The following is a 21,125-nucleotide window of genomic DNA, read 5'->3' as shown; positions in this document are numbered from 1 at the left end:
GGCCAGCATCCCTTTTGCTGTCATTGGCTCTAACCAGCTGATTGAGGTGAAAGGGAAAAAGATTCGTGGCCGCTTGTACCCATGGGGTGTGGTTGAAGTGGAAAACCCCGAGCACAATGATTTCCTGAAACTGCGCACCATGCTGGTGTAAGTGAGGCATCCTCTCCTATCCTACCTGGCCAGAATTAAGTAAAATGTTCTCTTTAATAATGTAACGTGCAAGCTAGCTGCTTTAAAGACGGCATTTATATTACCTTACTTTTTTTTTTTTTAACTTTTGGAGCCATTATACTCTTTTGAACTTGGGGACTTGTTAACTGGGTTACCCGAAGCCTCAGTGTGAAGGTGTTTACAGGTTTCACATTCAATTTGATTTTAATCTCAAGATTTCTGTTCTGCTTTTATAACAGGATACTAGCTAAAGCAGATTACTCATGTGACTAGTTTGCTTGGAAAGGGCATGGTCTGTGTTGGCCACCTTCAGAATTGCCCTTGTTTGATGGGTTGTAGCGAGTCCAAGGAAGCACAACTGTTTCTCAGGCCCAGTCCTGAGACTCAGATGCACTGTGACATCTGACCGCATTAAACAAAGGGAGTTAGCCCTGCAAGGTGGCACATTATTTTATGTACATGTAGTATTTTTTTCAAAAAGCCTTAGTAAATCACATGCAGAATTTAGTTTGTGAGCAGAGTCAACACTTAAAAAGAAATAGAGAAAAAAAGCATTTTCTCTAAAGCCCACCAGGAGCGGGAGATCAAGCTAATCCTATTTTAATTAACCCAAAGAGTAAAATAAATATGTACACGCACAGTTCAGTTAATGAAACATTACAAAAATCGCTTAGCAGAGAGAAAATAGAAATTATGAGGAGAATTGACAGCGCGAGTACATTTTCCCGTGCCGCAGAGAGATGGGGGAGGGCGGGACCAGAAGACAGCATGCAGGGATTTACGGTGTGGACTCTGCATAAGTTAGGTACAAAGTCTGTGGGGTCTGTAAAAGGCCTTGTATGCACAGACCTGCAACTTCTTCCTCAGGCAGTTTGATTAGTGTCCCCTAAATGAAGCAGGACAGTACCTACTGTCTGTTTTCAGTACTTGATGTAACAGCTCTGTATGTAGCTTTTGGGGTTTTTTGCTGGTGATGTCATTGATGACTTATGTTCCATATAAGGCATGAAGGGGGTAGCCTAGTGGTTAAGAGCACCAGGCTAAGAATCAGGGAGGGTTGGGGTTCAAGTCACTTTGTTCAAGTCAAACAAAGTGACTTGCTCTTTGTTACCTCGAGCAAGTCACTTCACCCTCCATTGCCTTGGGTAAAATTTAGTTCCCTGCGCCAGGGGAGTTAAATCTATCTATTCTGCCCGATTGTATTTCACCTTCAGCAGAGAACTGGAAAGCTGAATAATTAAATCCAAGTAAGCTCATTCAAATGTTTATCCATTGTTATATATTGTTCATGTCCAAGTACGAATGAAAAGTAAATCTCAGCCTGGAGGAGTCTCCTGCTGATGTCTCTGCTTTGAGCAGACTCTCTCCCTGTGCTAGCCGGGTTGCTTTACAGGTGTTAGATGAAACTGGGACATTCTAAGCTTGATTAAATAAGTCCTCTTGTCATCGCCATCCATGACCTGCACGAGTACTGGCTGAGTCTGTGGCTGCTGTCCTGTGTGCTGACTTCATGTCACAGCTCCAGCCACTGGCTCCAGAGTGAGAGAGCTCAAGTTGTCAGTCCCTGTTCTGCTAATGAGCGGATCACAGGTAACCTGGATTCTTGGCTGGAAGTCCATGCCTAGCGCTGCAGTGATGAAAACGGTAATGAACGGTCTCTTCTTTCTCTTGGAACAGAAGTTACTGCTGCTATCTCCTACTGCTTAGCTCTGAGGTCCAGAAAGTAGTTGCAGGCACAGCTCATTCCAGTATCTGTTAATCCAGTTTAATGTTGTACTCTGAGCGTCTATGCAATTTTATTTCTGAGAGCAGGCAGGCCTTGGTCTTGTCTCCTCCTAGTGGCATGATGCAAAACGGGCTTCCTCCTACAAAGAAAGTACTTATTCTGGAGCAGTGGATAACTATAGCTAATGAAAGTCAGCATGCAGGTCTTAGGATCAACTAGATTATATGGAAGAGGCTGTGAATAGCCCCTGAATGCAGTAATACTTCAGCCTGTTATATGGAAGATTGTTCTTTGTAGGCCTAACCTGAAAGTTACTGGTTTTTAAAAAAATTATTGTAGTAAAATACACACCATTGTAGTAAAATACATACTATTGGATCTCCGTGGTAGGAAATGTAATGTATTAACTGCAAAGGAAGATCCCTTTGTACTGGTCAGCTCAAATATGACATAAGGTTTTGAGAACTGACCCATACTTTATAAACTTCAGGACATCTTAAAGGTAAACTCGTTTGTGCCAAGTAGTAGCGTGTGTCCTGCAGTGCTCATTTTTTGTCAGAGAGTAAAAGTGGCCTTGCCTGATGGGTTACGAGAATGTCAGGCACTGAAGCAGGAGTATTTGTCAATCTGGCATCTGAAAGTAATATTGGCTGTTCTGATGTTTCCAGGACACACATGCAGGACCTGCAGGAGGTAACCCAGGATTTACATTATGAGAACTTCCGTTCTGAGCGACTGAAACGCACTGGCAAGTAAGTCTGAGAATCTCTCTCTGGCTGTGCGACTTCTGAATTATCTCCCTCCCTTATTTATTTATTTATTTATTTACGATTTTTATATACCGATGTTCATTTCAAAAACAGATATCACATCGGTTTACAATAAGGTACAATAGGTAATTCACTATCCCCTAAAAGGGCTTACAATCTAAAATTTTTGTACCTGAGGCTAAGAGATTACAAAAATAAAACCATCAAAATCAAAGTTCTTAACAATTAAGCAAAAGGTATAACAAGGAGCATATTAAAGAAATAACACAAAGGGTTGCACGAAGGGGTGCTTGCTTGGTGCCTTTCAAACTGCCCGGCTCTGTTTGCGATGATGTCAGGGGAGGGGGCGGTCTCAGAATCATGGTTTTCCCCACAGAAATCTCTTCTCAGTTTCAAAGACAGTTTTTTCAATTTTTTTGTCTTTTTACCTTGGATGTTAGCTGTTACAAGGTGATCAGCACTGGTGGGTAGCCCTCCCCATCACAAGCGCCTGCTGGCTTGGCGCCTTTCAAATTGTTTTCCTTCTTACGTTCTTTCCTTCAGAAATGGATACGTTTGGACAAGAATTGGATTCTCTTAACAGTTAGGAGGTGAGAGACACACCTGCATTACCTGAGAGCCCAGTTAGGTGACTAGTTAGTCCACACTGTGACCAGAATGAACCTAATTCACAAGCCATGGCATGTTGGGAATGATCTAAATCTCTCAACTTTACTGCTAATGCCCTTCTTAGTAGAGATGTGCAAAACCCGAACCTTTTGGTTTGGGCTTTGTTTTCAGCCCACCGCAGGAAATTTCATATTTTCCGCAGTTCGGACCTTTGAAATTCAGGGGACCCGAATTTCGGGTTAGTGCGCGCTAACAAAACAAGTTATTAAAATGAAAGACAGAGACGTTATTCAATGGTCGACTTTCAATGAGGTATCAGAAATAGAAATCGAATCCATGCTAAAAAAAACTTAATCCCGCACCCCATTCGCATGACACAATAACAACCGTAGACTTAAAAAAAAGTAGCCAACACTGTAGCTCTGACACTGGCAAAGATCGTTAATCTATCCTTAGAGGAAGGATCCGTGCCAGACACACTAAAAGGAGCCATCGTAAAACCAATTTTAAAAAAGAAAAACAGTGACCCACTGAACCTGAGTAACTACAGACCAGTATCGAACCTACCCTTAATTGCAAAACTAATAGAAAAAACTATACAAAAGAAACTAGCAGAACACCTAGAGAACAGCAACATACTATATCCTTCACAACATGGCTTTCGAAAACAATATAGCACAGAGACACTTCTGCTGGCACTGACAGATAACAACATGAGAGGTTTCGATAACAGCAAACATTACATTCTAGTGATGCTCGACCTGTCAGCTTTTGACACTGTAAATCATGACATACTTTTAAATAGACTAGAAAAAATAGGTCTAAACAACAAAACAATCAAATGGTTTAGATCATATCTCAGTAACAGATATTATCAAGTACAAATTAAAGACGCAACATCAAAAAGAATAAACCTTCAAACAGGAGTACCACAAGGATCCGCCCTTTTTGCCACACTTTTCAACATATACCTGCTACCACTATGCCACCTGCTAGCTGGTCTAGGAATCACACACTATATATACGCCGACAATATCCAATTAATCTTACCCATCGACGATACAATTGAGAAAACATTAAACATTGCCAACATGTATCTAGATATCATCAAACAGCTACTAAACCAAATGGAATTAATTATCAATATAGAGAAGACAGAATTCCTACACTTAGAACGAAAAAATACGGAAATTAAACAAAGCCCAATCACTCTCAAAAACAACCAACAAATATTACTAGTAGAGAAAGTACGGAATCTAGGAGTAATAATTGACACTGAACTAAGCTTAAAACAACACATATCTCTGAAAGTAAAGGAAGGATACGCTAAACTTATGGTCCTCAGAAGACTCAAACCACTCCTAACAACTGCTAACTTTCGATCAGTACTACAAGCGTTGATAATTGCAAGCACTGATTATTGTAATGCACTTTTACTAGGTCTACCATACACCTCACTAAGACCACTGCAAGTTTTGCAGAACACAGCAGCAAGAGTTTTAACCGGCAAAAACAAAAGAGAACATATCACGGAAACACTGGCTGAACTACACTGGCTTCCGATCGAACAAAGAATCCAATACAAAACATTGTGCACCATACATAAGTTAATACATAACGAAACGCAGACTGGTTAAATACAGCCCTTCGAGTACACGTCCCTAACAGAAACCTAAGGTCAGCAAACAAAGCTCTCCTGACTATACCATCAGTCAAAACAGCAAGACTAACACAAGTAAGAGAGAGGGCATTATCATTGGTAGGACCCATACTATGGAACTCCATGCCCTTGGATTTAAGGTTACAAAGAGACAGCAAAACCTTTAGAAAAAGTTTGAAAACCTGGCTATTTAAACAAGCTTTCCAGAAAGAGAAGGGAGGATAGAAGCCAGGGATGGGCAAAGCACGAACAATTAAACAACCATACACACTGCAGAAATTCACTAAGTGTGTAGTTTTTAAGATATAGCACACCATTACTAATGGAGAAGTTACATTTGTAAAATTAGCTCTGTAATTAAAACTGAGAAGGAAAGACATGGACATGATTAATCACATTTAACAACGAACATTGATAACAAACTATGTTACCGAACCTTATGGCACCTATGTAAACGGACAAATTGTAGTATCATTACTTTTATGTGCCTTAATGTAAACCGTTGTGACGGTCCCCACCAAACGACGGTATAGAAAAGATTTAAAATAAAAAAAAAAAATAAAAATAACTCAAACTGAAATTTCGGGAAAACTTGGTTCTATTTTCGGGTCCTAAACGATTGCACATCCCTACTTCTTAGTACTTGTGTCAGAAAGAGCCTCTTCCTGGAGTTCATAGGCTGCAATCTGTTCAAGTAACATATCAAGGTGTGCTTGGAAATTCTTTATCAGGCCAATGGCACCCAATATGATTGGGACTATTTGTGTCTTTCTGCCAGTTTTCTTGGTTTCTGCATCACCTGGTATTTAAGGTTCCAGTGAGTAAACTGTGCCACCTTGTTGTGCCTTTTTGATATCAGCACATCATTCAGCAATGAGATGTGTAACCGTTTTTCCAGTTCTGTTCTGAATGTGTTCAGTCTTTTCTGTGCCTGCTGTGAACCGTCTCATCCATAGTCCACTTCCTGTGCTGCAATTAGCAATCTCTCATCTATAGATCTGAGTTCACCTCTCCTTAGCCACTGCTTTGTCAAATCTTGATCCATGTGGGGTTCCTAGAGTAACTCTCTGCAATCCCCACTGTATTTGTGTGTCTGTCAGTTCCCTGTACGTACCCAGATCAGTCCAGACTCCTGGCTTTCTCCCCTCCAGCAAATGGAGACAGAGAAAGTTTTACTGCCACTGCCACTCAAACAGAGGTGCCACCTGCAGTCCCCCAGTATTTCTCTGTCTCCAGCAAATGGTAGAGGTGCAATGTCTGCAGTCTGTCTTATTGTGTAAAAAAAAAAAAAAAGATATTTAAAGCGATGGAAGAACAGAATCCTTAGCAGCTTGCTTTCCGGGGGGGGGGAACTATCCTCTTCGGTTTGCAAGGCAGACGAGCAGGGAGTCGGGGACCCTTCTCCAGCTCACTAATCCTTCTAGCCGGCAAGGCTAACACCCAGGGGATCCGGGTCACTCGCCCTGAGGAACCAGCGGAGCCTTAAGCCATCCTCAGGGAAGTGATTTAACTCTTGTGCTTCACTTTCTTTGTGTCCTATCTAAAGTTTTGTTAGGAAAAAAAAAAAAAATTAATAAGAGCATCCGGGAGCAACTGTGGGACTGCACAGCTCCCGTGGCTGTCCCTTCGCTTGGCTTCAGTACTTCCCGTTCCAGCACCTTACTCCCCTGCCTGCCTGACGCAGTTTTCTACCCCCCACCCCACCCCCCCGACCGGCTCAGTGTCTGCGATGCTACGTGGTGTGGCCTGTTCAGTCTGCAGGGACGAGCGGACGTGTCTCTCCTGCGATGGCCTTTGTGCCCGATGCCTCCCGGGGGGAGGGCTCAGCGAGGGATCGCTCTGGTTGGCACTGTGAGCCTGGTAGGCTTGGAATGGCGCGGCAGCTTTCAGAAGACCTGTTCCTGCTAAGCATGGGAATGGCAGCCATCTTGGCCACATTTAATGCTCTTGCATGATCTGCAGATGGGGGCAAGGATTCCCCCCTTTTGTCTCTGAAGGTGGGGGCCTCCGGTCGAGGACCTGAGCCTGCTGGGGCTCCTGTAGGGAGTGAGGAGGACCTTGGGGGAGTCTCCAATGCATCCTCCTCTTTCTCACCTGATTTTGTGCTTCTCCTGCACAGGGCCTATAAGGCCCATAAATTGGCTTGTAGGAAGTCTGTGAGGGACTGGTGAAGCAGCCCAAGAGGTCCAGGGGCCAATCTGGGGGCCACGAAGGTCCAGCAGCTCTTGGGGGGCCACGTCTCCTCCCTCACTTGCTGATATCTCTCTGGTCACATCTGACAAGAAGATAGCCCAGAGCTGGGTCCTCAGAATCCTGTTCCTACTGTGGTTGACCAAGATCCGGATCAGGCATCACCACAAGGTACGGCGGTTGAAGGAGATCATCCAAAGATGGTCCGTTTGTTTCACGAGGAGGAATTATCTCCTCTCATTCCCATAGTTCTGGAGGAACTGGGCATCAAGGTACCTCGGGAGAATTCAGTCTTGGGAGCGGTGGACCTGGTCATGGTTGACCTCCGGGGTCCAGCTAGATCCTTTCCCTTCCATATGTCAGTCAGTGCTATTCTCTTTAGGGAGTGAGATACCCCAGACACAGGTCTGAAGGTCAGCAGGGCTATGGATAGGTTATATCCATTACCTAAAGATGCGCTGGATCTTCCCAAGGTGGATGCCTCTGTCTCGGCGGTTACCAAGAAGACGACCATTCCGGTTACGGGCACTGCAGCTCTGAAGGATCTGCAGGACAGGAAACTGGAAGTTCACCTGAAAAAAATCTTCGAGGTGTCAGCTCTTGGAGCCTGAGTTGCAATGTGCAGCAGTTTTATGCTGAGAGCGGGACTGCATTGAGGGCAGCAGTTACAAATGGATAAATCTTTGTTTGATTTTGAGGCTTTTCAAGCGGAGTGGTTGGAAACCATGGTGGCTACAGTGCTGATGCACTATATGATCTTTTTATTTTATATCTTTTTATATTTATTTATTTTTATATTCCGCTTTTCGCACTTTTTCAGCACTTCAAAGCGGATTACATTCAGGTACTGTAGTATTTTCCCTATCCCCAGAGGGCTTACAATCTAAGTTCATACCTGAGGCAATGGAGGGTAAAGTGACTTGCCCAAGGTCACAAGGAGCAACAGTGGTACTTGAACCCTAGTCTCCTGGTTCGTAGCCCACTGCTCTAACCACTGGGCTACTACTCCTTTTAAGAACTTCTTCCAGGACCATGATGTCAGCGGTTTCGGCTCGAAGACTCCTGGCTGAGGAATTAGTTGGCTGATGTTTCCTCCAAGTCACAGTTAAGCTCCTTGCCGTTTAAAGGGAAGTTGCTGTTTGGTAAAGATCTGGAAGATATGATCAAGACCCTTGGTGAGAATAAAGTTCACAAGTTGCTGGAAGATAAGCCAAAGGGGAAAGGCTCCCTTCCTTTTTGCCTTTGCTTCAAAGGGAGTAGCAGGTTTCAGGCATTCAGGCCTTCTGGGACCACTCAGAAACAGTTCTCAGGCAGACAACAGTCCTGGAGTCTGTCCTTTCAAGCCTGTCGATCTGGCAGAGATGGTTCCTCCCAGGGAGCAGGTAATGCCAAATCTTCCCAATGATGTCAGGCTGGTCCACCCCTTGGTCCCAGTGATAGGCGGCAGGTTGGGTTTATTTTACGAGGAGTGGGCCAAGATCACGCCCGACTAGTGGGTCCTAAGTGTGATAAAACTGGGTTATGCTTTAGAATTTGCTCGGCCGCTAAAAGACCGATTTCTGATATCCTTGTGTTCTTACCGGGAGAAGAGGATAGCAGTAAGATACACTGTCTCTTGCCTGCGCCAATTGGGAACCATTGTCCTGGTTCCTCAGGGAGAGCAAGAAACAGGTCGCTATTCCATCTACTTCATCATTCCCAAAAAGGTGGGTATGTTCTGTCCTATCCTCAATTTGAAGAAGGTGAACGAGGCTCTAAAAGTTCCTCAATTCCGGATGGAAACTCTACATTCTGTGATTGTGGCGGTCCATCCAGGAGAGTTCCTGGCATCCCTGGACTTAACTGAAGCATATTTGCATATAGGAATTCGCTGAGATCATCAGAGATATCTACGGTTCATAATCCTAGGGGAACATTTTCAGTTTTGTGTTCTGCCCTTTGGTCTGGCTACTATGCCCTGGACCTTTACCAAGGTGATGGTCATGGTGGCGGTGACTTTCCGGAGGGAAGGGCATTCTGGTCCATCCTTACCTGGACAACAGGTTGATGCTGGTGAAGTCAGAAGACTTGTCGACAGGTGGTGGATCTAGTTCTTTGGCACCTGGAGTCCTTGGGCTGGGGAGTCAATCTCTCCAAGGGTCATCTGGTTCCTTCTCAGAGTTTAGAATTCCTGGGGGCACATTTTGATATGAAGGCGGGTAAGGACTTTCTCACAGGTGAGCGGATCTCCAAGCTATAGGCCCAAATTTGCAGCTTCTTAGGGATGCGAGTACCCAGGGTCTGGGATTACCTGCAGGTTCTTGGTCTATGGCCTCTACCTTGGAGTTGGTTCCCTGGGCCTTCGCCCATTTGAGGCCTCTTCAGTCCGCATTGCTCTCTCGCTGGGATCCATTTTCAGTGTGTTTTCAGCTTCCTCTCCCGCTTCTGGAGTTTGCCTGTTCCAGTGTCTCTTGATGGCTCCTCCTGGACAAGTTGACCCGCGTTGTGGATGTCGATAACTCGGTCTGGATGATCTTCACTACCGATGCCAGTCTTTTGGTAGCGGGGAGAGGTGTGTCAGAATCAGTCCGTGCAAGGTCGCTGGTCTCCAGAGGAAGCCTCATGGTCCATCAACCACCTAGAGATGAGGGTGTTGCGTCTGGCACTGTTGGCATTTCTACCCCTAGTGAGGGGAAAGCCGGTAAGAGTCTTGTCGGACAATGCGACTACAGTAGCTTACATCAATCGGCAAGGAGGAACCAAGAGTTGGGTAGTGCTTTAGGAGGCCTGTCTTTTGGTTGCTTGGGCAGAGCAGAATCTGGATCGCCTAGCAGCCTCTCACATAGCAGGCACAAACAACGTGCAAGCAGATTTTTGAGTCGGCAGCAGATAGATCCTGGAGAGTGGGAGCTATCACAGGAGGCACTGCGTTTCATCATTTGCAGGTGGGGCCTGCCATGTGTGGACTTGATGGCGACCTCCCGCAATGCAAAAACTCCAAGCTTCTTCAGTTATCAAAGGGAAAGAGGGGCGGAGAGAGTAGATGCTCTGGTTCTGCCCTGGCCAATGGACATCCTACTGTACGTTTTTCCTCTTTGGCCTCTAGTAGGCAAAATTTTGCAGCGCATAGAGGCTTATCCGAACGAAGTGATTCTGATAGCTCCAGAGTGGCCGAGGCGGCCATGGTTTGTGGACCTCGTCAACTTGGCAGTGGACAGACCCGTACAGCTTGCTCATCTACCGAATCTCCTGCATCAGGGCCCCTTTTGTTTAGATCAGGCAGACTGATTTTGTCTAACAGCTTGGCTTTTGAAAGGCAGTGTTTGAAAGACAAGGGTTATTTGGACGCAGTTGTCACTACTCTTGCAGTCTAGGAAGGCCTCTAGCTTATGCGAGAGTGTGAAGGGTTTATGAGAACTGGTGTACCACTCAGTGAGTGGATCCTAGGCGAGCCGCGGTGGGGCATATTCTGGCATTTCTCCAAGATGGTTTGGTTAAGGGGTTAACCTCCAATTATCTCCGAGTTCAGGTGGCGGCGGTAGGATATCTGAGAGGTACAGTTTGCGGACTTGCTCTTTCGGCTCATCCAGACATGGTGCGTTTTTTCTTCGGGGAGTGAAGCATAAGTCTGTGGTCTTAAAGAGTATCTGCGCGCCTCTTTTCGAACCTCCTGAGGCATGTGACCATGAAGGATCTCACAGTGAAGGTGGTTTTCCTGGTGGCTATCAGTTCGGCTCTTAGGATTTCCAAACTTCAAGCTTTATCTTGTAGGGAGCCCTTTTTGAAAATCTCAGACAATGGGGTGTCTTGCGGAGAGTTCCTTCCTTTTTACCGAAGGTGGTGTCATCTCTTCACTTAAATCAGTCTGTAGAGCTCCCGTCCTTTTCAACTTTGGATCCCTCAGAGCGGTGTTCTAAAGACTTAAAACGTTTAGACATAAAGCACGCCTTGATGTGGTATTTGGAAGTCACCAACAGTTTCCGTCTGTCAGATCATCTTTTTGTCCTCTGGAGTGGTGCCAAAAAAGAGGCATAAAGCGTCAAAAGCTACCATTGCACGGTGGATAAAAGAAGCTATTAGTTCGGCGTATATCTGTCAGTGGTGCCCAGTTCCAGAGGAACCTAGCGTGCACTCTACTCATTCTTAGTCGGCCTTCTGGGCCGAGTGTCAGCTGGTTTCTCCACAGATCTGCAGGGTGGCTACTTGGAAGTCATTGCACACTTTCGCCAGGCCATTATCATTTGGATGTCCAGGCTCCAGAGGCCAGGGGCTTTGTTGAAAGTTTGGTTCGAGCAGGATTTTCTGTCCCACCCCTTTTAGGGAAGCTTTGGTACATCCCAGGAGTCTGGACTAATCTGGTATGTACAGGGAAAGGAAAATTGGTTCTTACTTGCTAATTTTCGTTCCTGTAGTGCCACAGATCAGTCCAGAGTCCCACCCTCTGGAGGATTTAGGTACTTGGGAGAGTCCGCTCGATCTATGTCTTTCTTCTCTTCGCTCTCTGAAGAATGGCTGAGGTTCCGTTAGTCCTACACGATTTTTCTTGTGTGGGCGCAGTTTCATTTCTAAAAGTTTCTTCTCCCCCTGCTCATTTGGGGGGAGTCTGGTTTGATTATTTGCATTTCTGGCTTGGGTACAGCCAGGGACTGCAATGGCACCTCGGCTTATGTGGCAGTGTCAGTAAAACTTTCTCTGTCTCCATCTGCTGGAGGGGAGGCAAAACCAGGAGTTTGGACTGATCTGTGGTATTACAGGAATGAAAATTAGCAGGTAAGAACCAATTTTCCTTTATCTTTCCTTGTTTGCTCTTCTAATTCTTTTACTTCTTTCCCTTCGTGTATTGGTAGATTTTCAGTCATTTCTCAATTCGCCAGAACAATTGTCCAAGCTTAAGGACAGAGAAATGATGCTTGCTCACTTTCATACTTGAGCATTGGATCCATTGATGACCAATTAGGCTGTATAGTGTTGTCTTAACTTCTAGAGCCCAGTTAGATGGGAGAGGTGTTGATCTCTGAGAGCCCAGTTAGGTAAGGTGGGGATGGTCTTATTTCTTACCCATTCAGGTAAGGTGGGGATGTTTTTAATCTCTGAGAGCCTTGGCTCCAGCAGGTCTATTTGAAGAAATGTGCTGGGCTTACATGTGCTAAGTAGAATATACTTGTCTTTTCTGGCCAATTTACCTGACAAGTGGGAATCTTTCCCATGTTAACATTTCTGCTAGCTTTTACAAGAACTAATTGTGCCCTCCGGTGTTGCCTGCAGGCCTGTGGAGGAGGAGGAGGTGGTAGACAAGGACAGGATCCTACAGCAGAAGGAAGCTGAGGTAAGTAAGAATTTCTTTAAACTTCATTCCTGGGTGCCCAAGAGATTTCTGGTAACCAGATAGGCCATCACGTTTCTGGGGTTTTTTGTTTTTTTTACTATCTAGTCTGCCCATCACATCAAGTAATTCAGCTTTACAGTTCCCATCACGCCATCAGAGATCCTTATGTTATCCCCAGTTCAGATATTATTCTAGTCTCCACCACTTCCATGGAGAAGCAGGAGAAAGTCTGTTACTTGCTGAGGAATAAAAGTTATTTATTTATTTAGCATTTTTATAGACCGATATTCATTGGGAACATCATACCGGTTTACATATAACATTAATGCAGCATAACATTGCTTTACAGGGAACGTGTAAGGACATGTAGTATTTGGAACATTGATTAAAATTAACATTGCTTTACAGGGAAAGTGCATTAGTACATACAGTATTTGGTACATGGATTAAAATATTTGGTAACTAACGAGGATTAAAGACATATAGTATTTGGAAACAGTGGGCTAGAATATAATGTTAATGTTTAACTGTACAAGGTACATAGATTAACACGTATGATATTTGGAGCATAAATTACAATATATAGTAATTGGAACAAAGCTTGAAATGACACAAGTTCCTGTGTCAGTGTGGGTTAGCAGTATTAAAGCGGTCATTTAAACGTACAGTACAGGTCACCATCACAAGGTGCTGCTGTGCTCGCTTGGCTTAAGCAATGATGAGGAAATCAGTGTGATACAGTGTGCGCTACACATAAGCAGCTCATCTGAAATGCTATCCTTGATTCAAAGGTGAATAAAAATAAACCTGAGAATGTTAAATGTACAGGTAAAGAAACTTCCCTGTGTACCATAAAGTGACAAGAGGAGGGTGGAATGGGTGGGGCCTGGATTAGCCCATGTGAGAGAGACCCCTCTAGGAGGAGGGAGGCAGAATCAACCCATGCTACCTCCACTCTACACCACGTTGCTTGCATTGATGTGGGCAGACCCTGGTGCCATCAGCAGCCAACAGCACTTACCAAATTCGTTGTGCCCTGCTCAGCTCGCCCACTAAAACTGATGAATAACCATGACAGGATAGCAGTGTAAAACGTATAAACACACACTCCTGAAAGTAAGAATGAATCTTTCCCACTAAAAAGGGAGACGTGCCAGCTCTGCTGAATCACCAGCTTTTCTAAATTTTGCTTCCAAAAATTAAGATTGTTAATGGTAGCATCTGCCCCCTCACACAGCTCTGCATTTCTAGTAGTAGCTGTGACATTAACATCAGTGTCACAGCTATGGGTGGTAAATGTGCAGCACTCTTCCTGCCCACATCATGCTGGCAGAGGTAGGAAGAGGACCTGCCAGAACTAAAATGGAAGAGGCTCCCAGGAGTGGCTGACAGCTCAGAGTGGCAGGTGATAGAGCAGATATTTTTAGCTGCTGTTGTCATTTTGGAAGTTATTTATAATGGAGCAGCATCCAGCATGAGAGTTAAAGGTGCGAAGGATCCCAACCATACAATAGAAAAGGTAAGGATTAGGAGTTTGTAATAAAAGGTGGACCTGTATGCGTGTTAAATAGCTATTTTCTGCTCTTTTCACTTGCACATTCCTGTTTAGTGTGAAATCATTCATCTTGCAAACATTGGTATGCAAAGGAAAACTGAAAGGAGTTCCTTCTAATTAGTGATGTACGCAATTAGCAGACATGAATGTATGAGGAAAGGCTAAAGAGGTTAGGACTGTTCAGCTTGGAGAAGAGACAGCTGAGGGAGGGGATATGATAGAGGTCTACAAAATCATGAAAGGACTTGAACACGTAAATGTGAAAGTTATTTTCCTAGCCTGTAGCCAGGATCAATGGGTTTATGCTCCCCTGCTAGCAGATGGAGACTGAGGCAGGTTTCAAAGCTGACGTCACCCTAGATACACCCCTGCAGTGACCTCAGCCCTTCAGTATTTCTCCATTTCCCAGCAGATGCGGACATGCTTTCCCAATGGGGATCGCTGTAACCTTTTAGAAGAAGAAATTCTACTTTTAAATTGGAGAAAAATCGAGCCCCACTCTCCTGCGGTGATACCTAAAGGTCCCTCCCCTGGCTGAGAATTCCAGAGGTGATTTCTGAGATCCCTCAGAGGTGTGCCGTGGTCCAGTAGCTGGTTCCCAATATGGACTTTGCTGCTGAAGCAGCTGAAAGGCAGCGGGTGCAGGAAGCTGAGTGCGGCGGTGACAGCCAAAGCCCTCTCCCCCTGCAGCCAGAGACAGTTTCTGTACTCACCTGGTAAGCGCTGAGCCCAGGTAAGTGTTTAAAAAAAAAAGAAGAGGATTTCTCCCAATTCAGACACATTGGAGGGGTTTCGGTAAGACTTCCTCCAGTCTCAATACGCCATACAGACATTGTTCCCAATCCCATGGGGTTAAGGGAAGTGGGCGCCGAGCGAGTTGAGTGGCCCCCGTTGGGCTAGGCCCCACTTTAGGCTCAAAGTATGGTAGGCCGCTGCGGTGCCATCTTGCACGCGTCTTTGTGTGTCTTCCATTGCCCACCATAGAGCGTCAGTATGTGCAGTGCATACTGGCTCTGCTCACGTACTGTGCACAACTTTCTAGGCACAGAGTTTAGATAAAGCCAGGTGCACGGGCTGTGAGTGCGCCTTGCTGCGGCCCCCATAGGCACCCGAAATCTGTGTGCATAAATTTAAATGCGAGCCGACTGAATGCACACAAAGACGCTTGCAAGATGGCACCGCAGCGGCCTACCATACTTTGTGAGCCTAAAGCGGGGCCTAGCCTAATGGCTCTGGCAGCAAAGAAACATAAGCGCCATTCTCTCTGCGCTGCTTGTCATTTTAAGGCTACACAGTCTGACTTTTGATTCTTACTTATGTCAGCACTGTGAGGAGGCCCAGGGAGAGTTGGTCTCCCCAGACTTTACTAAGCCCGGATCCTCCCACTCTGAGGATGGGTCAGCCACAATCTTAACCGGAAGTACCCAGGATCTGAGTAATCTGGGGTATTTCCATGGGAAAGGGAAATCCAGCAGCGCCTACCCCAGTACATACTGGGCTAGGCATGGACTCAGCGGCCGCCTGGGTGGAATTTTTTTCAAGGCCTTCAAGCCTTCATACAGGCACAGTTTATTACCTCACTTGCCCCTATCCAGACGGAACCCCAGCTGGTAGGGCCTCCCTCTCCCAGCCCTATCAGCAGGCCTCGAGACATGCCTCATCTCACCAAGGGTATCCCTGGCAGGGACCCAGACAGCATGGACGAAGAAGGGGATCCAGATTCCTTGGAAGCCATAATGGACCATGTTATGTTTTTTTCCATAGAGATGAATTGCCAGCCCTGGTTTCCCAGACCCTGAAGACACTGGGAGTTCCTGGGGCAGACTCTGACGGAACCAAAGAAGAATCCCATTCTGGTGTCTCTACGGAAAGCCTCTTGCTGTTTTCTGGTGCTGGAAACCATCTAAGAGTTAATTGACCTGGAATGGGATGCCTCTGAAGTGAGTTTTAAAAGTGGACGAGCAATAGAAGCTCTATGCTTACTGGATATGGCGGCAAGAGAACGCCTGCATTTCCCTAAAGTAGATGCGTTTGGTTTGGGCTGTTTCGAAGCGAACAACTATCCCAGTGGAGGGAGGAGCGTCCTTAAAGGATATGCATGATAGGCGAATGGAGTTCATCCTTAAACAGGCCTTTGACACAACAGCAATGTCTGTACAGATTGCTTCCTGTTGTGTTCTGGTAGTTTGCTCATGCCTGCTCCTCTCTAGAGAGGTGGATGACTCGGGGTCATATTCCAGAGAAGCCTGCCACTGCCTTTTTAGCTGACACAGGCTCTGACTTAGTCCATACCTTGGCCAGAGGAGTGGCCTCGGTGGTAGTGCAAGAAGATGGCTATGACTGTGAAATTGGTCAGCAGACGTAACCTCTAAGGTAAACCTCACAAAGATGCCTTTTAAGGGATCACTCCTCTTCAGAAACAAATTGGAAAAGCTGGCCAGTAAATGGGGTGAATCTCCAGTGCACCGGCTACCAGAAGATAAGAGAAAGCAGTTACAGTACCCCTCGCCCTTGGGTCGATTCAGGGGCTCCCATCACTTTTGGCCCTACAGAAACTCAACATTTCAGAGGTCTCTGTCCTCTGGGAGGTGAACAGAACCCACCTGTCAATGCATCCGGACATGGCCTGTTTTCTGAAAGGGGTAAAGCTCCTCCAGCCACCCCAACGGTGGCCGGTTCCCTTGTGGAATCTTAATCTAGTATTGGAGTTTTTGGCAGGGCCCTCCTTTTGGCTGTTGTGCAGTCTTTCCTTGCACTTTTTAACCCTGAAAACAGTGTTCTTGGTGGCTGTATGCTCAGCTTGTTGCATCTCTGAACAGGCATCCTTCTTGCCCGAGGTAGTCTTGTAATTTCATTTGAATCAGTCCATCCTGTTGCCATTCCTAGATAGGCACAGGGACATGAAAGAATACTGCCTCCTCTGCCATTTAAACGTCAGTAGGCTTTTGCTGCAGTATCTGGAAGTTTCAGAACCGGTCCGCAAGACATACCGCTTGTTTGCTCTTCACAGTGGAAGGAGACAGGGCGAACCAGCTTTGTGGGCTACTATAGCTTGCTGGATCAAGGAGGTGGTCATGGGAGCCTATGTAGCAGCAGGAAAGCCATTACCCTTTCAAGTTAAAGCTCCTTCCACTAGGGCTCAGGTAGTCTCCTGTGCAGAACCTAGACTGCTGTCTTCCATCAACATCTGCCGAGCGGCAGCGGCTTGGTCCTCCTTACACATCTTCTCCATGTTCTATTGCCTGGACATTTAGGCCTGAGAGAACACAGCCTTTGCAAGGGCGGTGCCAACATGACCGCAGGGAGCCTCCCTCCCCGATCAGGAGTAGCTTTTGTACATCCCATTGGTCCTGAGTCCATCTGGCTACTTGCTAGGAAATGGAGAAATGACTTACCTGATAGTTTCGTTTTCCTTAGTGTAGACAGATGGACTCGGCATCCTGGCCACGGCTGCCAAAGAACAGTGCCAGGGAATCACGCATGAAATGAATATTGATTCCAGGAGGTTAGGGGTAAGCCGTCGCACAATCCCTAGATCAAGGCATCTATAATCTTTCAGGATTCAGCGTGCATTTGGTTGAGTACAGTTATGGTTATCCATTTTTAATCAAGTTCTAATTAAGTTTTTTTCAATAGTATGTCCACAGTGGCTTTTGAAGAGAATACTGAATTGCTGAAGTCACTGCAGGGATGTATCTAGGTTGACCTCTGCTTTAAAACTTGACAATGAATCCATCTGCTAGCAGAGGAGCATAAACCCAATGGTTCTGAGTCCATCTGTCTACACTAAGGAAAACAAAACTATCAGGTAAGTAATTTGTCCATTACTCTTTCAGATTACAAGGACTAGGGGGCACTCCATGAAGTTAGTAAATAGAATATTTAAAACAAGTCAGAGAAAATTATTTTACACTCAGCACACAATTAAGCTCTTAACCACATCCTCTGGCAGCGAATAAAAGGCAACTAGTGTAGATGGGTTTAAAAAAAGATTAGAGAAGTCCATAAACTGCTGTTAATCAATAGGGAATAGCCACTGCTTGTTGTCAGCATTAGAAGCTTGGGATTTATTTAATGTTTGGGTACTTGCCAGATACTGGTGCCCTGGATTAGCCACTGTTGGAAACAGGATGCTGGGCTTGATGAACCCTTGGTTCTTGTGTTCATTTATACCACTGCTGGGGTCTCCTGAAGCCGGAGATTTGCCTGGAAGCGTAGAGACAAAACACCCTTTCCCCTTTTTCAGCCCTACCCTAGAAGTCTGGCATTTGATTAATATTCCACTTTTCAGCATTTCAGAGCAGATTCCATTCAGGTACCATAGGGATTTCCCTATCCCCAGAAGGCTAACAATCCCAAGTGCCAGATTCAGTAAGGCTTTTCTTCCATTTTGTGTCTGTGGGGACAACCCCTTAGTGAATCAGGTACTAAGTTTGTACCTGAGGCAGCCGAGGGTAAAATGACTTGCCCAAAGTCACAAAGAGCGGCAGTGCTGCTTCTCCTACGTGTTACCATAGAGAGAGAGCAGTGACAGTCTCTCATCTCCCTTCCCAAGTTAAAGGCGGGGTTCTCCCTGAAAGACTGCACAATTTATGCAGCCAGAGACCTCTATGGGGGAGCAGTGAATGCTGCCCCCCCCCCCCCACCCCAGTAGCCAGCCATGTGCCACCTAATCAGCCTGACTTTAGCGTATTTTTCTTGGCCCTGATGAGGATTGGTTGTCCATCCCCACCCCCTCTCCTGCTTTTGTAATGTTTGGTATTAAAGGTATTTTTCAACAAAGCCTGCAAGCATCGTGGGAACATGCGGAAATGGCTGGCTCACTCCTCAGGCCCTGGCCTTTCTCCCTCCCCCATCCAGAAGAAAGCCATAAATCTTTAGACATAGCTATTTTTATCCCTGTTTGCATATTTTAATTTTGATGATACATGAAGCCAGTTCATTTTTGGAAAGAGGGAAACAGACAGGTTATGTTAGGGTGTTACCTTCCACTAGGAGGTGAACATGGTCTTCTGCAGCTGAATGCAGAGGTCAGGAGGGTACAAGATTGTACAGTCAAAAGGAACTGTCTAATGCCGTCAATTTACTGCTTAAAGTAGCCATCCCTTCCTTGTCCTTGTGTCTCCCGGTGCTCCATTTAGACAGTACCTGCTTTGTAGAAGGAACCTTGTGAGCAGTTCATTTCTTTCTTATCTCCACTGAACAAAAGATGTGCCATGTTGGGCCGGACCAAAGGTCCATTAAGCCCAGCATCCTGCCTTTCCACAGCATTCAGTTCAACTCACCAGGTAGTGCCTGGCAGGTCCAAAGACTGATCCATTCCTTTGTTACTCACTCCTAAGGATAAGCAGAGGCTTTCCCAGATCTACCTGGCTAATAACTTGTTTATGGACTTTTTCTCTAGGAACTTGTCCAAACCTTTTTTAAACTCAGCTATGGTAGATACCTTGACCTTCATCCTCCAGCAACAAATTCCAAAGCTTGATTGTGCATGGAGTGAAAAAAAATACTTTCTCTGATTTTGTTTTACATCTGCTGCCTGTTAGTTTCATGGCAGGTCCCCAATCTTAATCCTATTTGAAAGGGTAAATAACTGTTCTGTATGTGCCTGTTCATCCCGCTTATGATTTTATAAACTGCCATATTGCCTCTTCAAGTTGAAAAGCCGTTACCTGTTTAGTCTTTATCGTTTTTTTTTGCTCTTTTCTATACCTTTTCTATGTCTGTTGTGTCTTTTTTGAAATGAAGTGACCAGAACTGCACACAATACTCAAGGTGCAGTTGCACTATTGATCCATAAAGAAACCTTATGATCTCAGTTTTATTCTCTATTCCTGTTTATACCCCAGATCAGTCCAGACAAGTGAGTTTTGCATCCCTACCAGCAGATGGAGGCAGAGAACAAAACACTTTTCAGGCACTGCTACATAACTGAGTGTGCCACCTGCAGTCCCTCAGTATTTCTGTCTCCAGGTTGTAAAGGTGTAGTCTGACATTAAAAAAAAAAAAAAGGAAAGTTAAGCAGGAATGACAGGATAACATTTTTGGAACGCAAGAAGGTTAGAAGAGATGCTCCCTCAGGTGTTAGTCATCTTTGTTGGCCACCCCTCAGGATGAGCCGGATGAGTGGGGGGTTTGGCAATCTCTGTTCGGCTTTAGCCCACAGCTTTCACAGGTCCTTGTTCCCTCTGTCTGCCTGAGGGCTTTTTCCCCAGGCCTTCAGCCAGAGTCAGGGAAGAATATCTTTATTTCTATCTATATCTGAATTGCTGTGTGCTGGGCTGGTGCTTTAAAAAAAAAAAAAAAAAAAGACAGTTCAACTGCTGAAGTGGCCTTCGACCAGAGCGGTTTCAGAGCAGGCTGTGTGGGAAAGGAGAGGCAGCGAGTGCCTCCAGCAACCGAGGCTTGGGGCAGTCTTGCCGGGAGGTAATCTCACCACGGCAGGCCGACCATATGTTAGTGCCGCATGTGCTCCAAGATGGCGCTAGCCGGAGACCAAAGGACTTCTTGCCAAGCCTTTGGCTCAAGCCATGCGCACCTGAATACTGCCGTGCTCTGCAGCGACTGAGCTGCGGAGGAGGCAGGACCCCCTATGGGGGCAGAAATGGCAGGAGAGCCACCCAATTCCATGGGCCTGATAGGATCGATTTGGGGGAAGATTTGGCCGTAGCTGGCAGGAAACCTGTGCATGTAAGAAAGCAGGTAGCTCCTTGGGTGCCCAGTGACTCCCTTCCTCCACTTTCTCTGGCATTTCCACCTGGGGGGGGGGAGGAGGGGGATGATGGGCTATCAGAGGAGCCCGAGCCAGATGGCGGGGGCAGTGAAATGGAAGATTTTTCCACTGATTTTGTTTTACTGCTGCACATGACCTATCTGGCCAGGAGAGCAGCAGAGAGTAAACGGTCCCCTAGTCAAAGCTCTCAGCGAGGTGCAAAACAGTCTAAAGGATCCCTGCCCAGGGGTTCAGGGGATCGTCTATGCCATTTGGGCCTTGCCCATTCTGTGAGAGCTGTGGAGTCAGATGGATCTGATAATTTCCAGGATGGACCAGGGGATCCAGGGAATGATCTTAGGGATGACCCTGGGGATGATCCAGCAGGTGATATGGCCGGGTTGGACTATAATGAATCAAGGACTTT

At 45.8% G+C, this 21,125-nt stretch overlaps 1 protein-coding gene across 1 annotated transcript in view; it reads left to right on the top strand.

Moving 5' to 3' along the window:
- Window positions 1–21,125, top strand: part of LOC115100878 (septin-2A) — a 119,069-nt gene that overhangs the window by 72,348 nt on the left and 25,596 nt on the right. Inside the window, exons 9-11 of the mRNA XM_029619900.1 lie at window positions 2–147; window positions 2,566–2,649; window positions 12,371–12,431. Of these exons, the coding sequence (XP_029475760.1) occupies window positions 2–147; window positions 2,566–2,649; window positions 12,371–12,431 (291 nt within the window). The remainder of the gene's footprint in view (window position 1; window positions 148–2,565; window positions 2,650–12,370; window positions 12,432–21,125) is intronic.

The sequence above is a fragment of the Rhinatrema bivittatum genome, chromosome 11 (genome assembly GCF_901001135.1).
Source record: "Rhinatrema bivittatum chromosome 11, aRhiBiv1.1, whole genome shotgun sequence".
NCBI classification, from domain to species: Eukaryota; Metazoa; Chordata; class Amphibia; order Gymnophiona; family Rhinatrematidae; genus Rhinatrema; species Rhinatrema bivittatum.
Note: the sequence above shows the minus strand (reverse complement) of the source record. Positions and strands in the feature narration are given on the sequence as shown.